At 43.2% G+C, this 16732-nt stretch overlaps 1 protein-coding gene across 1 annotated transcript in view; it reads left to right on the forward strand.

Annotated features, from left to right (window-relative positions):
• Window positions 1-16732, forward strand: part of TLL1 (tolloid like 1) — a 519202-nt gene that overhangs the window by 166665 nt on the left and 335805 nt on the right. The window contains exons 10-11 of the mRNA XM_069243956.1: window positions 7762-7864; window positions 10718-10834. Coding sequence (XP_069100057.1) covers window positions 7762-7864; window positions 10718-10834 — 220 coding nt within the window. The remainder of the gene's footprint in view (window positions 1-7761; window positions 7865-10717; window positions 10835-16732) is intronic.

Raw genomic sequence — 16732 nt, forward strand, 5'->3', positions numbered from 1 at the left:
TAAGGGCTGCAGCATATCTTATGCCACCCTGGAGACCCCTCACTCAGCACAGACACCCTGCTTGCCAGCTTGTGTGTGCTGGTGAGAACAAAACGAGTAAGTCGACATGGCACTCCCCTCAGGGTGCCATGCCAGCCTCTCACTGCCTATGCAGGTATAGATAAGTCACCCCTCTAGCAGGCCTTACAGCCCTAAGGCAGGGTGTACTATACCATAGGTGAGGGCACCAGTGCATGAGCACTGTGCCCCTACAGTGTCTAAGCAATACCTTAGACATTGTAAGTGCAGGGTAGCCATAAGAGTATATGGTCTGGGAGTCTGTTTTACACAAACTCCACAGCACCATAATGGCTACACTGAAAACTGGGAAGTTTGGTATCAAACTTCTCAGCACAATAAAGGCACACTGATGCCAGTGTACATTTTATTGTAAAATACACCCCAGAGGGCACCTTAGAGGTGTCCCCTGAAACCTTAACCAACTATCTGTGTAGGCTGACTGGTTCCAGCAGCCTGCCACACTAGAGACATGTTTCTGGCCCCATGGGGAGAGTGCCTTTGTCACTCTGAGGCCAGTAACAAAGCCTGCACTGGGTGGAGATGCTAACACCTCCCCCAGGCAGGGGCTGTCACACCTGGCGGTGAGCCTCAAAGGCTCACCCCTTTGTGCCAGCACCGCATAGCCATTGGCTACTAACCCCCCAGACCTAAACACGCCCTTAAATTTAGTATTTAAGGGCTTCCCTGAACCTAAGAATTTAGATTCCTGCAACTTACCGAAGAAGAAGACTGCTGAGCTGAAAACCCCTGCAGAAGAAGAAAGAAGACACCAACTGCTTTGGCCCCAGTCCTACCGGCCTGTCTCCTGCCTTCTAAAGAACCCTGCTCCAGCGACGCTTTCTCCAGGACCAGCGACCTCTGAATCCTCAGAGGACTGCCCTGCTTCCAAGAGACCAAGAAACTCCCGAGGACAGCGGCACTGCTCCAAAAGAACTGCGACTTTGTTACAGAGGAGCAGATTTAAAGACCCCTGCAATCCCCGCAAGAAGCGTGAGACTTGCAACACTGCACCCGGCGACCCCGACTCGACTGGTGGGGAACAACCAACTCAGGGAGGACCCTCCGGCGACTCTACGACTGTGAGTAACCAAAGTTGCCCCCCCTGAGCCCCCACAGCGACGCCTGCAGAGGGAATCCCCAGGCTCCCCCTGACCGCGACTGTCTGAACTTTATTTCCCGACGGCTGGAAAAGACCCTGCACCCGCAGCCCCCAGCCCCTAAAGAAACGGAACTTCTGTGCAGGAGTGACCCCCAGGAGGCCCTCTCCCTTGCCCAGGTGGTGGCTACCCCGAGGAGCCCCCCCCTTGCCTGCCTGCATCGCTGAAGAGACCCCTTGGTCTCCCATTGAAAACTAAAGGAAACCCGACGCTTGTTTGCACACTGCACCCGGCCGCCCCCGCGCTGCTGAGGGTGTACTTTCTGTGTGGACTTGTGTCCCCCCCGGTGCCCTACAAAACCCCCCTGGTCTGCCCTCCGAAGACGCAGGTACTTACCTGCTGGCAGACTGGAACCGGGGCACCCCCTTCTCTCCATTATAGCCTATGTGTTTTGGGCACCTCTTTGACCTTTGCACCTGACCGGCCCTGAGTTGCTGGTGTGATAACTTTGGGGTTGCTCTGAACCCCCAACGGTGGGCTACCTTGGACCCAAACCTGAGACTTGTAAGTGATTTACTTACCTGACAAAAACTTACCTCCCCAGGAACTGTGAAAATTGCACTGTGTCCACTTTTAAAACAGCATATTGTGTTTTATGTGAAAAGTATACATGCTAATGTAATGATTCAAAGTTCCTAAAGTACTTACCTGCAATACCTTTCAAATGAGATATTACATGTAGAATTTGAACCTGTGGTTCTTAAAATAAACTAAGAAAATATATTTTTCTATAACAAAACCTATTGGCTTGGATTTATCTCTGAGTGTGTGTTCCTCATTTATTGCCTGTGTGTATGTACAACAAATGCTTAACACTACTCCTTTGATAAGCCTACTGCTCGACCACACTACCACAAAATAGAGCATTAGTATTATTTATTTTTGCCACTGTCTTACCTCTAAGGGGAACCCTTGGACTCTGTGCATACTATTCCTTACTTTGAAATAGTGCATACAGAGCCAACATCCTACAGTAGGGAAAGTCATTATGCGGTTCAGCCCGAACTCTGTTCCTAAGCAGGGTATATGTGCTGTCCGTCCGAAGCACGTTTTAAGAGATAAAGAGTACCGCAGTTTGGAGCAAAATATTTGTGGCGAGAATTTGACTTAGCTACTTTGTTTCCTGGACTGTTCATCAAGGTAAACCGATGGGGTTATATTTTAAACGATATGTATTTCATTTTAAAAATACAAAGTAGATATATACATTTTACGGGGTTCCAGTCCATTGTAAACCCTTTTATGAGTAGGTTTGCGGACGTGAGGTGTTTCATGCAGGCTTTGAAATCATTGGTTCTTATGGGTGTCATTCAGGCAGTGGTTGATGGGGTGTGGCAGAGGCAGCATTTCTATGCCAAATCGCTTGCAGGCCCCCAAATGGAGGAGGTTATAAATTATATATAATACGGTGTTACTTTTTTTACTTAGGACTCCCTTAACTAGTGGCTGCCCAGAAAGTGAAACTCTTTGAGGGATGCTTTTATGTCAGAGATTAGGGAAACAGTATTTTTGCATTAAATTATAAATGGATATTTGCTAAACCAATTTTTCTACACATCTGATCCCAGCATATTTTCCATTGTTCTAAAATTCTTGTGTGCCATAAATATGTGCAGATTCTAAGTCCTTGTATGCTTGAATCAGGATATCTGAATTTGCGACCATTTTTTCGTATGTATCTTTGATTTGCCTCTACAAACATTTCTGGAATTTATGCCCTGCTTAGGAAACAAAAGATATGTAAGAATCTGATGGAACTATTAAGGTTAGAAGAACCAATCTAGTAGGACTTCTTAATCTTTTCTAACAACTTTTCTTTTAAAGCTGTCAAGATATCTATTTTGTTGCTGATATTCTGAAAGTGTGTGGATGCCTATTTAGGTTGAAATAATACAGAAATATTTACAGATATACATATATACATTTGAAAAGGCACATGAAACAGGAAATGTCTGACCTGAATCGACAGCAGCCATTCTTCTGGAAAACACTTGAAAATGCCTCCACATATGGGTCACATATACCTAAATACTTTACAATCAGGCCTAAAACACACACTTCAGACCACACATTGCTATTTACATTTCACGAGTAAGCATCTATTTTAGGGCGCAAAATTAAATTACAATCTCAAAAAATCCATACTGCGCAACTTCTTACTTTTTTAATATGGTAGTCAGTGTTCCATAACTGATTGCTTGTCTGTTCCCAAACGCACTTATTTGTAAGGGATTGCATTTGAAATGCAATATTAACTCTGGTTTTAGGTCAGTAATTACTGCATGTTGTCACCGGATTGCTTTATAAATAGGCCCCTTAAGAAACCATGCTGAACTATGTAGTCGGAAGCTGTGAGAATGAACCGTGGTCCACATTAGTGGTTTGGGAATAACTTCAAAATTGCAGTTCATTGCTTTCCTCCTTACTAGAAAGGGCAAGGTCTGGTGCCGAATGCAGCTAATCGACAAGCACAGCTGATACCGGAGTCACCCCTGGGAGGATACAGTTCCAGTGTGAAATGTTAATTACTGTACAATAGCAAATGTTTCCTCTAGAGTTGCAGATTTATAGATTTACTTATAACCCGGCACTGAGTCAGGCGGAAGTATGCAGCTCAGTCTTTGGATACATGTGCTTTACAGTGTGCTACAGGGCTTAATTTGTAAAGGAATTAGTGCCTGGACCCAAACCTCTGCTCAGAAACCTGCGGCCCACCCTGTCGAATGCCGAGGTGCAGTGCTTAATTTGTGCTTGTTGTTTCCGGTGCGGAGCACCAACACTTATTTTTGAGGGCCAGCACATATTTTTCTGCCTCAAGCGTTTACTGCGAGCAAAAGACATATGGGAAGACGGTGGAAGAGAACAACAAAAAAGCCTCACAAAGGGAGAGAAAACTGCAAGAGTGAGCTAAAGGACAGGGAGTGGCTGTGAATGGATTAAAGAAGCCTACATTTTTTTTAGGATTACGCTGCCTCAATATTCTGTACTCGCACATTTAAATGCAACAGCCGCTTGTTTCAGAGGAGAGCTTTCGACACCCGCACGTTTTTATTTACAAATTAAGCACTGCCGTGGTGTACTAAGGCTGCGTAGCCTTGATTCCGCCTCTTTAATCCATCACCAGATACGCCCTGGCGCTTTAAGCAGCACATGTAGGTTCTTTTCATCCCTGCTGTGCCCCTTTCCACATGTTGTCCTGTCTTTCTCTCCCTCCTCCTTTGCTTCTTTTGCGTTGATTCTCGGTTGCTCTGCGTCAAATTCTGATGAGGGAAAATAACTGCCTGTCCCCAAAAATGAGCAGGTGATTTAGTGGACTGATGCTTCCATTGCAGGGTTGTGTTTGAGCTCATGGTCTCAGGTTCAAATTGCGCTGGTTAACTCAGGCTGTCATCCTTCCATTGTCGATAAAGTGCCCCTCCCCCCAACTGAGTGGCGGTATTTTTAAATATCTATTACTAGCATGGCCACAGGAATTAAGCAGCAGGGAGGGCCAAATTATGTGTAGGGTTGAAGTGAATTATGTGGGAAGAAAGGTCAAAATATGCGTCATAATGCGGTACATTTTGGGATGATGTTACTTTGTTATTTTGTCATTTTTACACTGATTAACACTGTTTGGGCACTGGTTGCACCTAATTAGTAACAGTCTAATAGCCAAACATAGCAGTAAGCAATAGAAAGTTGACTAGTCAACCTTTGCAGGCAGCCTTCCATTGGACTGCAATACGCGTTGTTGCATTTTTAATAACTTTGGAACTCTTTAAGATACAAACGATTTTTTTGTTAAAATCTGCAGATTATTAATCAGATGATGGATTATGTGGCAAATGCAACAAATCTATATTTATGCGAAAAACGTCGCAGCTGCACAATCGCATAATTCAAGTGGCCTAGATTCTTAGAGCCCACACTACCTTGGCCTGAATTTAATGTGTAAGATCTCAGCATAACCACTTATTGCAGTGTTATTGCCTTTTGCAGATGTAATTGTCATCCAGTAGCCAAAAGGACTGGCTTCGCACTACTCAGAAACCACAGAGTTGAGTACAGACAAGCTACTGATGTCAAGATAGTTTGTCTTTGATAGATGGAACCAAAATGTAGACACTGAAGAGACTATAGTGCAGGGTTACGTTGTGTCGTTAGATATGGACGGACGTGCAGTACCCAATGGTGGTTTTTACATGGCGTCTTTACAGGAGAAGGGCTGACAGAGCAATGGCTAGATGCTTCTTCTGTGATTTTGATTGAGTTGCGTTGTATCTCTGACTGTTTGCATGTTGCTAAATACTTTATGCATTTTCCGGACTTAAGCCAAGTTACAAAGGGCTGAGTCCAGGTTTAAATTATTGAAACTGTGTGTTTGACCTTACAGAATTTCAAGATTTATTATTTGGGTAGGACTCACATCCTTCTCGATAATAACCCACTTTCTGACAGCCATCTCCTTCTGCTTGCATTTGCTTTCCTGTGTGTGTTTGCAGGTGTATGTGTTTGTCAATTTGTTTGTGTGTGTGCGAGTGAATGGGTGTGTGTGCATGTGTATGCATGAGTGTATGTCTGCATCTCTGTCCGAATGAGTGTGTACCTTAGTTTCTGTATCTGTGACCTTGTAGGTTGAGTCCCAGAGCAATCTTGCACAGAATTATTTTTGAGGAAAAGTGGATAATATTTCATAATCTCTAATTCTAACTGTAGGCAGCTATGACCATCCGTAATGTGTGTTTAAGTAAGTCACGCTGCCCAAAAACAGCAATGACATTCAGAGCAACTGACTTGGAAAATGTCTTGTGGGATATAGCAATCTGCATTTTCTTGTAGCAATCATGTTCAATTTCAACATCTCAATGGTTAATCCATAATGCACCGTAATTGCCAGAGATGCGTTTATTGCCTAAATCTCTCCCATTCTCTGCCACCCCAACTCTAATTCACCAGCTGTTTCTTCCAGCTTCACCCCCCTCTTTCTCCTGCAACAAGGGTATAGCACACACGAGGAGGAAACATATTCATTGTTGGTTATTTTAACCCTGCCATAACGGAAATGTCCTCCAGCAATTTAATGTTTGTATCCTTGTATTGGCCAATATTTTTGGCCATTATTTTTAAATGATTCACTCGCAAATATAGTGCAACTCCACATTCAATAATCATGAACTGATAATAACTGGTAAAATTACGGTCCTATCTACTACAAGTGCCTGGAAGAGTGCATCTGAACGAGTAGTATGACAATAAAGACAACATAATAGGTGTGAGCAGAGCTCTGTTTAATTTGAAATGCAGAACCGATCGTCTCAAATCTTGATCATGAGTATCATATTAAGCTCCCCGATTGAGGGTCTTTTTAAAATGGCACAAATTTCCTTGATAGCTCTTCAAATGAAGCTTTCTCCTTGCACCTGAATCTGTTTCCAAAGTCCTATGTGGTGATTAGCCACAAGGAGAACTCCCAGCAGGCTGGCCAAAATATTGACATTCACCATTAAGTAGCTTATATCTTGCGTACACCACTGGGGCGCTGTTACTCAGTTACAGTACATTCACCCACACACTGATTGTTGGTGCTTCTTTAGATCCGGTCAGCACTGCAACTCGTACTAATTAAAAAAAGCTTGAGGAAATACTTTGTATGCCAAACTCAATTTCTTCAGTTTTTATTATCCCTTTAAGGGCCAGATAAATCTGGAAAAGGTGGTTATGGAAATAATAGCTGCTATTCTTCAGTAATAAGTAAAGGATACCTGCCCCCCTTGTAATACGTAAGCAGCATAGCTATCCCCAAGGTCATGAGTGATGATATTGTTATGGAGGTTTGCAGAGGTCTGTGTAGGTTTATTGGTAAAAAATACAGTCTACAAAAAATGTTTTCAGGCTCTGCAGAAAGCGTTCTGCATTGTTTTAAAGGTTCAGATATTCCAGATGCTGTGTCTTTCCTGTATTGTAGGTATCATGCCTGGCAGAGGACGCTTGTCTTCTCAAGACCTGCATAAGCCCAGCATCCTTACATCAGCTGTGTTGCCTGGCTCATGATTGTTGCAATTTTGTGAGCTGCTGGGCTTTTGATATAAAGCAGAAATGTTACAACTAGTGCGGTGATCCATTAGAATGCAGTATATGCCCCCGAAGGCAGGAGATTCATTTTCATTTTCAGATTCCTGAAAGAGTACATTTCTACTAAAGTAAATAATTGAGAACTTTGATTGAATATCGCGTGGGGCGGTCATCTGATGGGTTGTTTGCTGTTGTCTGGTGCTGAGAATGATGTGAAGTTGTATATGTCATGTTCCAGTGTGAATAGGGTATTGGTGTTTAATCTGGTGAAAATCATAATTGTATATCATGAACAGTTGTCGTTTAGTTTTAGATTCTCCATGCCAGTCATTTAATAACTCTAGTATCTCTTATTGCAATCCTTCCTTGTAGAAGAGCAGTGGCCCCTTTGGTACAAGTACTCTTGTGGCAGGATCTGAAATGCAATCATTAGTAATCTAATTAAATTTCAATTTTCATAAATATTTTTTCTGTTGTTTTTTGCTTGCAGATTGTCCTAAATTTCACAACAATGGACCTGTACAAAAGCAGTCTTTGCTGGTATGACTACATTGAAGTGAGAGATGGCTACTGGAGAAAATCGCCTCTGCTAGGTAAGGAACGACCTCCGGGCTTGAGTTAATTAAAATGTAGCTGGAGTTGGCAGACGTGCTGTCTGTAATTAACCTCTGCTTTGTTAATCCAAGTACTGTAAATGAATAACCTAATGTAACTGGAAGGCTGCCCTTACATGCACTGCATTAACAGATTCAGAGCACCACGTCCGCATTGAGCACAGCACAAGGTTGGAAAAACGCTGTACTGAAAAATAATTTTGGGGCGTCCGTTATTATGATTGATTTTTTGTTCTGGGTGTATATAGATTATTTTACAAACACTGATAAATGTACTAGTTGTAAACAAAAAAATGCACAATTCCAAAATATTAAATCGTTCGTGGTTAAGCTCTATAAACTTAAGGAATGTAATCCTGCCCTTATCCCGTGTTTATATTTCAGACGAGATAGAAGAAAATAATTACATGAGTTTACTTAGGTAGTGGATAATTTCAAGTGCATTAAAATTAATTTGCTTGCTATGTTAAGATTGTTCACTCGCTACTATATTTCATTTTTAGATTAGTCCGTTTGCACGCGGTATCAAATAGTTCACTTTGTATGTTGGATGGCACTAGATTTATATTTTTTTGTTTAAAGTAGTTCTTTTACACGTTTGATCGGTTTACTGCTAAACTGATTGGGTTTCCCCAATAAATGGATTGATTTGCATATTGTGTCACTATGTGAATGTACAGTAGCATATTCGCACCTGAGGCTGCTTTGATTACCTCTTAACCCAGGATGTGTACTCATTATATCAATTGGTTTACTCAGGAGATCGACTTTTGTTTTAGTTGAATTACTTTACTTGTTAGTGGCGTTTGGTTAGTTGGTGCGGTCTCTAGACCAGGTGGGTTGCTTGAAAAAATAGTTTGTTGGCTTGTCAAATTACCTCGTTTTCTCACTGAGGCAGCTGATTTGTTGTCAGATCAGTTGTTGCCTGCTAGAATGGGCATTTGGTTACCAGCTGGTTGGGTTGCTTGCTTGATCAGTTTGCCCTGTGTTTTGCCTAGTGGAACTGCTTAGGCAGTATCCGAGCTGCTCGATCTCGGTTGAGAAATTGGTTGTTTATGCAAAGCGGGAGACAGAGCTTGACAATTGATGACATTTGCTGAATGTATGCACTGGTGATAAATGCCACGCACGGTGTTTCAGAGGGAAGAAACAGCAATCTTCGTTTTCGGGGAAGCCCCTGAGAATCAATGTTGTGGTTCAGTTAGTGAAGCATGAGCAGCCATGATGAATGTGCTTTTCAAGGAAGTTAACTAACACCGCGAGTGCTGCTTGGGAATCCATATCATTAATAGATTTAACTGGACAAAGTAAGTCATGGTCACTTCTTTATTGAAATTAGGCTTTTACACATTTTTAGAAGTGTGCTCGTTCGAGATTCTGTTGTAAGAGAGCCTCTTCAGCAACTGTGGCGTTTTCATTTAAATGAGCCTTCATTCATGGGCCTTGTGCTTTGAAGTAGTAGCCCAGCCAGCTGTTTCATAGTGCTATGCATGTATTCCTTTTTTTTAGATTTATTTTACTATCCGTAATTTGCGGTGGGGACACAAATAGTGTATGAAATCACGTAATGAAATCCAAAATCAATGAACTTGCAGAAGAAACATCTGCAACAATGCATTTTATGAATAATCACCTTTTTGTAGAGTGTTACAACACAGATGTCTCAAAGCACTGATACAAGATAGTCCTCCCATCAAATGAATAGCTCTTCGTGGAAGACTTATTTATAAACGGGTTGATAGAATGTTGTTTTTTACCTGTTGGCTACTTTAGAGCACCATAGGGTAACATGGACAGTGGAGAAGGGGACTGGAAAGATTTAGGATACAATCGATAATCGTTGTGCAGTCTCATATTCTTCATGATGCATTTAAACGTAGGCTCATTCAGGGCCTTTCAGGAAGCCACATTGTTGGGGGTCTGCCCTCAGGCTTTGTTCATTGTATTCCAGCGTGGAGCCTCAACTCCCATCGTCCTAGTTACCTTATATGCATTAGAAGGCTGTTTTAGTAATGTTATGCACAGAAGCAGGTTCCTGTAAGCAGGGAGGGAGTCCTTTAGAGAATGAAACGCTGGAATACGACTGCTGAGAATCAAAGCTCTCACCTGCATGATGTATATAGATTTCTATACCTGGCACATGAACATTTTCACAAACCAGAACATAAAATCATAATTATCACTCCTGTAGTGTGACAATGAAAAACGAGGTGTTTTGCATCATGTTAACCTGTCACTAAAACACCATCCCCAAAAGAGCTCCAGCAAACTTGAAATGAGAACAGAGATATCCAGCAACCAAGTTATGATCTCAGTTATGGTAGGCGCTGAACACAAAATGTATCAATTTAGATATGCTTTTAATATTTTCAAAATAAACATGATCTCGTGCGTGCAAGAGGCAAGGACATATTAGCCCTGGCTGAAACGTGGCAGCCTTGCTGGTACTGCAGCAGTCCCTCAAGAGTTCAAATTTTTTTGTGAGCTGAGGGGTGTGATCACTGGTCCTAGGTTTGCTATCACTTCAAATGTATTACAAGCTCTTCTGGTCGATATATGATGGTCTAATGTTGAACCTAGGAAGGAGCATGGGAGTTATGTGTTCCCCCTGTATTAACTCTTTGTCTAAGTGACCCTTCAGCACCACATTTTGTGCTGTTTGCAATTACACTTATTCATTTGGCTGATGGCTTAACAGCATCCATGCACCGACTTTGAGGCTGCTGTAGCACAACCACATTTCTGTCCTTTTAAATTGCCATTCTCTTTTGCATGCTTTCCCAGTATATTGACTTGTACACTATTAAGTTTATTTGATGAATGTCTTTTCAGGAAGATTTTGTGGGGATAAACTACCAGAATCCCTCATGACTACCGACAGCAGACTGTGGATTGAGTTTCGCAGCAGCAGTAACTGGGTGGGGAAAGGCTTCGCCGCAGTTTATGAAGGTATGTTGTTTAAAATCGAGTAAGGAGTATGGAGTTTGCTACAGATTGGGCTTCTAAACTTCGAAAGTGAAAACACCATAGAAAAGTAGGTCCTCTCTAGGCTTCTACTTCACAGGCTTCTTCACCAGAAGCACATGTTTGGATAGAAAGAGGTGCCATCATGTATACAGTCAAGGAACACTGGAGAATGTTCGGGTATATATTTTAATTAACTCTGTCCAATATTTACAAAGTCCTTCTTTTCCTTGCCAGTTCTTTAGTGAACACCAGTGCTATGAAGTGCTTCACAAATTCTACAATATAATACAGTACATTTTGTTTGACTAGTAATCTATATAGGAGACAAGATTTTTGTTATGCATCACTGTTATTTCTACCTTAATTTTTGTCAAACTCACTTCACACTTCTGTACTTTTGTATTCAAATAAGAGGTCTCACTCACAAGCTATGTACACCTGGGTTCATTTTTGTTGAATTAAACAGTAGTTTTATGAAAACATGCAGGAAAATAATTATTTTCAGTGATATCCCTATTGACCCCACATTCAGTCATGTCCGAGGAACAGTGCGTGCCTTCCGTCTGCCTTTTGTAAACGTTTCTCGTTCTTTAAAGATGCTATTAAATATCTTCAGTGGATGCCCTGCTCGCTAAGATCTGCCCTACAGTGTGCACCTTTGAAAACAAAAGGAAATTAGCCTTTCCCGTGGGGGAGCTTTTGTTGAGTCAGTTGGCTGATTGCACGAGCAAAGGACAACATCATTTTCTGCTTTCCTGCTAATTTGTCCCGGTTGTTTCATTTTGAGAGATAGCGTTCAAGAAGCTTCATTGAAATACTTTGTTCTGCAGTTTCAATAGCGACACATTCTCTTTCCTGGCTTTGTGAGGCCGTCTCAAGACTCTTGCCAAGTACAGAACAAAACACTATTCACAACAACATCAAGCTCGGATGGAATATGTGTCAAAAACACTGTCAATCTGTGGTGGCGATCAGGGCTCAGTTTATCAAGGATTCTTGTGAACGGCACAAGAGGGGAAACACCTTCTGATAAAGCAGCGCAAGTTAATGACAGAGCTTTGTAGTTTTCCTCCAGCCACCGAGTGTAAATCTCAAGCTCAACAGTCTGCACGTTTGTGGCAGAAAAATGCAGAAACTGAGGGTGGAGATAGATAAACATTAGAATGCTAGGATCATTTATGAAAAATAAAAATAAACGATTGGTGGAAAAGGGATAGGTGCTCAGCAATAGTGAACCAAAATTCAAAGTCGTATTATGGAACATAATTTAGTAAAATTAGTGTGTTAATAATGGGAGCATGACATTTATCAAATAAAGTGTGCATTGTATTGCATTGTATTGGTAAACAGGAAAATTAGATTCGTGTTGCCTTTTGAGGAAATGAGGAAATATTATTCTTGAAGTCATTAACATGCCGAACCTACTAGACCTTGGCTACAAAGTGGACAATTATCTGGAGATATGCATGTAATAGTTAGAAAAGTCTTGACTGCTTTGAGAAGAGATTTTTGTATTATAGAGAAATGCCAACCAAAATATCCCCCGTCTGTGAATGTTCCTATCCAGGGCTGTCGAGTCTGCTGCATAAATGTATGCGAATATAAAAAGTGTGTTTCTATATTGGGACTAATCACCAATATATTTTCTCAAGTGGGAGTTCCAAAAATACAATTTCCTAGCTTGTTCACACCATTTAGTTTCCCGATGCAGACTACTACGAGCACTGGCCAATTAATTCACTTTTACCAGAAAAAAACAGACATATCTCCAAAGTAATTTTGCAGTTAAATGTTAAAAACCAATGACTTGTTCCAAACACAAAACAAAAACCAAACACCAAACGTTTCCAACAGTAAAGCTTTCTGAAGGGTTTTGTTCCATTACTAAACCATCAAGAAGAGCCTGGCATGGATATTTTAGGCAGAACTCTAACTGCATAAGTGTGACTTGTGCAAAAGGCGTTGGCCATGATACTTACTTTTAAGGCAATTTACAGTTGTTCAAATGTCGATGCTGCACATGCAAAGGTGTCTACCATATGTGCAGAACACAGGAAAGTATTTTTACCTGTCTGCAGAAGAGGGCGTTGTGAGGGGACTGTCACATAACCTGCAAAGGAAATGCAGTGCAAATCACCTGGAACCCCTCACCTTTGTAGGTTTCTTAGGGCATTCACAAACATACATTATTATTATATATATATATATACATAGGTATATATATATATATATATGCCACACCTGCAACATTTCTGAAATTGGACATGATCTATCTGTTTAGGAAAGAATAGAGAAGTACAGCAATATTCCCGAGCTCACAACCGGAGGGGGTCGTCTCTTCTCCAATCATCACCAGGGGCACTCAGTTAGTCCTCCTCATCCGTGCTCCCCTCTGTGGCTGACTCTTCCACACCCGTAAATCTATCCAGTAATGTCCCCCATGCAGTTATATCCATAAGTGCCCTCTTCGCTTTCTGTGTCATGCGCGTATATTGTTCTTCCGCGGCACCCCATTCCATCAAATCTCGGATTCAGCAAGAAATGGAAGGACAACGGGCGTTCATCCAACCAATGGCCACCCTGCGTTTGGCCAACACCAAGGCCAATTGTGCGAGTTTGTATGAGATAGTCCTGCCCCCCTAGAAGACATGTCACAGGTGTTGCTTCGAGCTACAATCCCGTTACCACCTCTACTCTGCCAACTACCTCACGCCAATAACAATGCACCATCCTACAGGACCAGGCCAAGTGTAAAAAGGAAACATCTAACAGGCCCCATCTAGGATAACCCGCCCCCCTTGCTGGGTCAGTCTTATTAAGACGGTCTGGTGTGATGTATGTTCTGTGTACAAAGTTGAAATGTAATAGCTTGAATCTGTTGTAACAGGACACCATACGCACCAGCGATAACACCATTGCCCAATCCCCATCCTCCATAGGTGCCTCAAGTTCAAGCTCCCAAGCTATACGGGCAACACTTTGCAGGTCCGGTGGATCCACCCTGAGGGCCTTTAAAACCGAGTGATCAGGTGGGTCTCCTCGCCTCAATCCAGTAATCTATTCAGCACCGACGAGGCCATAAGATCCAGCGGAAACCCGCACCAGATCTCCCTAGCCACACTCTCCATTTTGGCATATTCCAAGAACTGACCTGCACCCGATCCAAATGTATCCCGAGCCTCCGGAAATGAGATAAACTCACCATTGGGATATAAGTCTCCCACCACTTCACATCCTCCCAACCTCCACCTTCCATTGACATTAAGGTATCCATATCCCTGAAGGGGGCTAAGTCCCAAATCTTTAATTCTCTATCAAACGTGGCCCATCAGAGAACCTTCTTAACAGCCTGGTCCCATACCCCAGCAGTAGTTTGGACCAGATATGGTACATCTTACTCAGACCGGCCACCCGACATCAGCAAATTTGTCAGTGTTTTCCCACCCAAGAGTCCTACAAACAGTCTCTTCTCCTAGTTGTCCAACTCAGTCTTCCACTTCGCAGCATGCTGTAGGTGCGCTGCGTAATAGTAATATCTAATGTTGGGGAGTGCCAAGCCTCCCTCTTTTATCTCCCTCTGGAGCATCGACAATGCCACACTACTATGCCGCCCAGCCCATACCGACGAAATCAACAAGCTATCCTGCCGCTTAAACAGTCGAGCAGACAGAGGAAACAATGAGTTCTGAACCAGATAAAGACATCTTGGCAAAAACACCATCTTGGCTACAGCTGCCCTCCTCATTATTGAAAGAGGTAGTCTATTCCAAAACAATACAGAGCGCTCAAGGCCTGACACCTACTCGTTTCACATTGTGCTTCTCATGAGTCACCTACATACCTAAATATCGAAAGCTTTCAAGCTCCCATCGGAGCCCCACCACTGGTAACCTCTCCTGAGGGGTACCACAAAGAGAACCCAGCCGGAACATGAGCAAATTCTTCTTATTCACTTGAAGACCAGACACAGTCCCAAAAGCCTCCAACAGCTGCAAAACATAGGCACCGAAACACTGGGTTCTCGAAGATACACCAGCGCATCAATCCGCATATAAAGAGACAGTATGCATAGTCTGCTTCACCCGGCTACCCCAAGGTTCCAGCTCCTCTCGGATCCAGATCACCATTGGCTCCACCGCCATCACAAAAAGAAGCATTGAAAGCGGACAACCCTGCCTAGTTCCCCTACCAATCTCCCACGGTTCCGAGAGCTCTCCTCCCACTCGCACACACGCAGAGTGCGTGGTATATAGCAATTTCACCCACGCACAAAACTGTGGGCCAGATCCCATACCCAGCAACACCGCCAACAGATAGCCCCATTCCACCGTATCCAAGACTTTCTCCAGGTCTAGTGATACTAGCGCTAGTTCTTCTTCCCCGCCCACAGTCTCATGCAGAACATGTGCCAAGCGACACAGATTATAAGTCGTGCTATGCCCCGGAATAAAGCCGCATTGATCCTCATGCACCAACTTCCGAATCATTCCACAAAGCCTTGTGGTCAATATTTTGCAAATAATCTTCACGTCACTATTCAACGTAGTAAGCGGGCGATAAGAGGAGGGGTCACCAGGACCCCCCCAGATTTTAACATCAGACAAACAATCCCTTGGCGCATGGAATCCGGCAGGATGCCACGCTGTTGCACCTCTTCAAACACCGCCAATAAATTCTCCCGCATGAGAAGGGGAAATGCCTGGTAGAACTCAATCGGGAATCCGTCACCCCCAGGCAACTTAGATTTCGTCATTGTCTCCACCGCCTCGCCCACTTCCTCATCGGTTATTGCAGCCTCAGTATTACTGCAGAACACTCCGGTTCCAAGCGCGGAAGCTGCATGAGCTGTAGGAACCTCACCAACTCATCATCTGGGACTACCGCACCCGCCCGCGAAACTCACTGCAGATGCCCCACTAATACCTGAAGTATGTCCGTACACTTGGTAATCATCTCATCTTTGGGATTCCTAATATACAGTATGGGGGAATACTCCAGTTCTCGTTTTAGGATCCACGCCAATAATTTGCCTGATTTGTCCCTCCCATGGAAATGCTGTTTATATGTTCTCACTGTTACCCTGCTTAATGTGTCCCAGTAGCTGTTTACCATCTTGTATAGTCGGAGCTGTTCCCTCTCAGTCTCCCGTGTAAATGGTATCTGACTCTGTAAAGCCGCCAGCTTGTCCTCACAATCAGTGAGTTCTCACTCCATTTGTTTGCGCACCCCACATGCAGTACCAATACAAGCCCCTCTCACAACCGCCTTCAGTGCCTTCCATTCTGTGCCTCTAGAATCTGTAGTGGACCAGTTCAGGTCCATATAGTCTGTGACAGCCACCGCCACCTTATCACGACACCCCGCATCTTCCCAAAAATCTGGAGGCATCCTCCAACTGCATGTTAACCCACCATTATCGGATCCCCACCTCATCATCATCAACACAGGTGCATGATCAGACCGAAACCTATCCAGATGACTAACGTCATAATCTGTGTGTGCTCAGGGCACCCAAGAGAAACCAATCCAGCCGACTATGTGTGTTATGCGTCTTAGAGTGACAGGTGTATTCTCTGCCCTCCGGGTGTATCATTCTCCACGCATCCCATAGCCCTAAATTGTGCATTACCTCCATGAGAGATCTTGTCATCAGTGGTTTAGTCCCCAATCTAGATGAGAAACGGTCCTTCTCACCATCCAAGATGCAATTATAATCGCCTGCCCATATGAGAGGTGCATCCACCCCCTCACCTATAATCTCAGGTATACCATCATAGAAGGATTGATCATCCACATTAGGCGCATAAATATTGAGAAGAGTGAGGGGCTCCCCTTCTAAAGTGCCTTGGACAAGTACATACCTCCCCGCAACATCTACCT

The sequence above is a fragment of the Pleurodeles waltl genome, chromosome 1_2, assembly GCF_031143425.1.
Source record: "Pleurodeles waltl isolate 20211129_DDA chromosome 1_2, aPleWal1.hap1.20221129, whole genome shotgun sequence".
NCBI lineage: Eukaryota > Metazoa > Chordata > Amphibia > Caudata > Salamandridae > Pleurodeles > Pleurodeles waltl.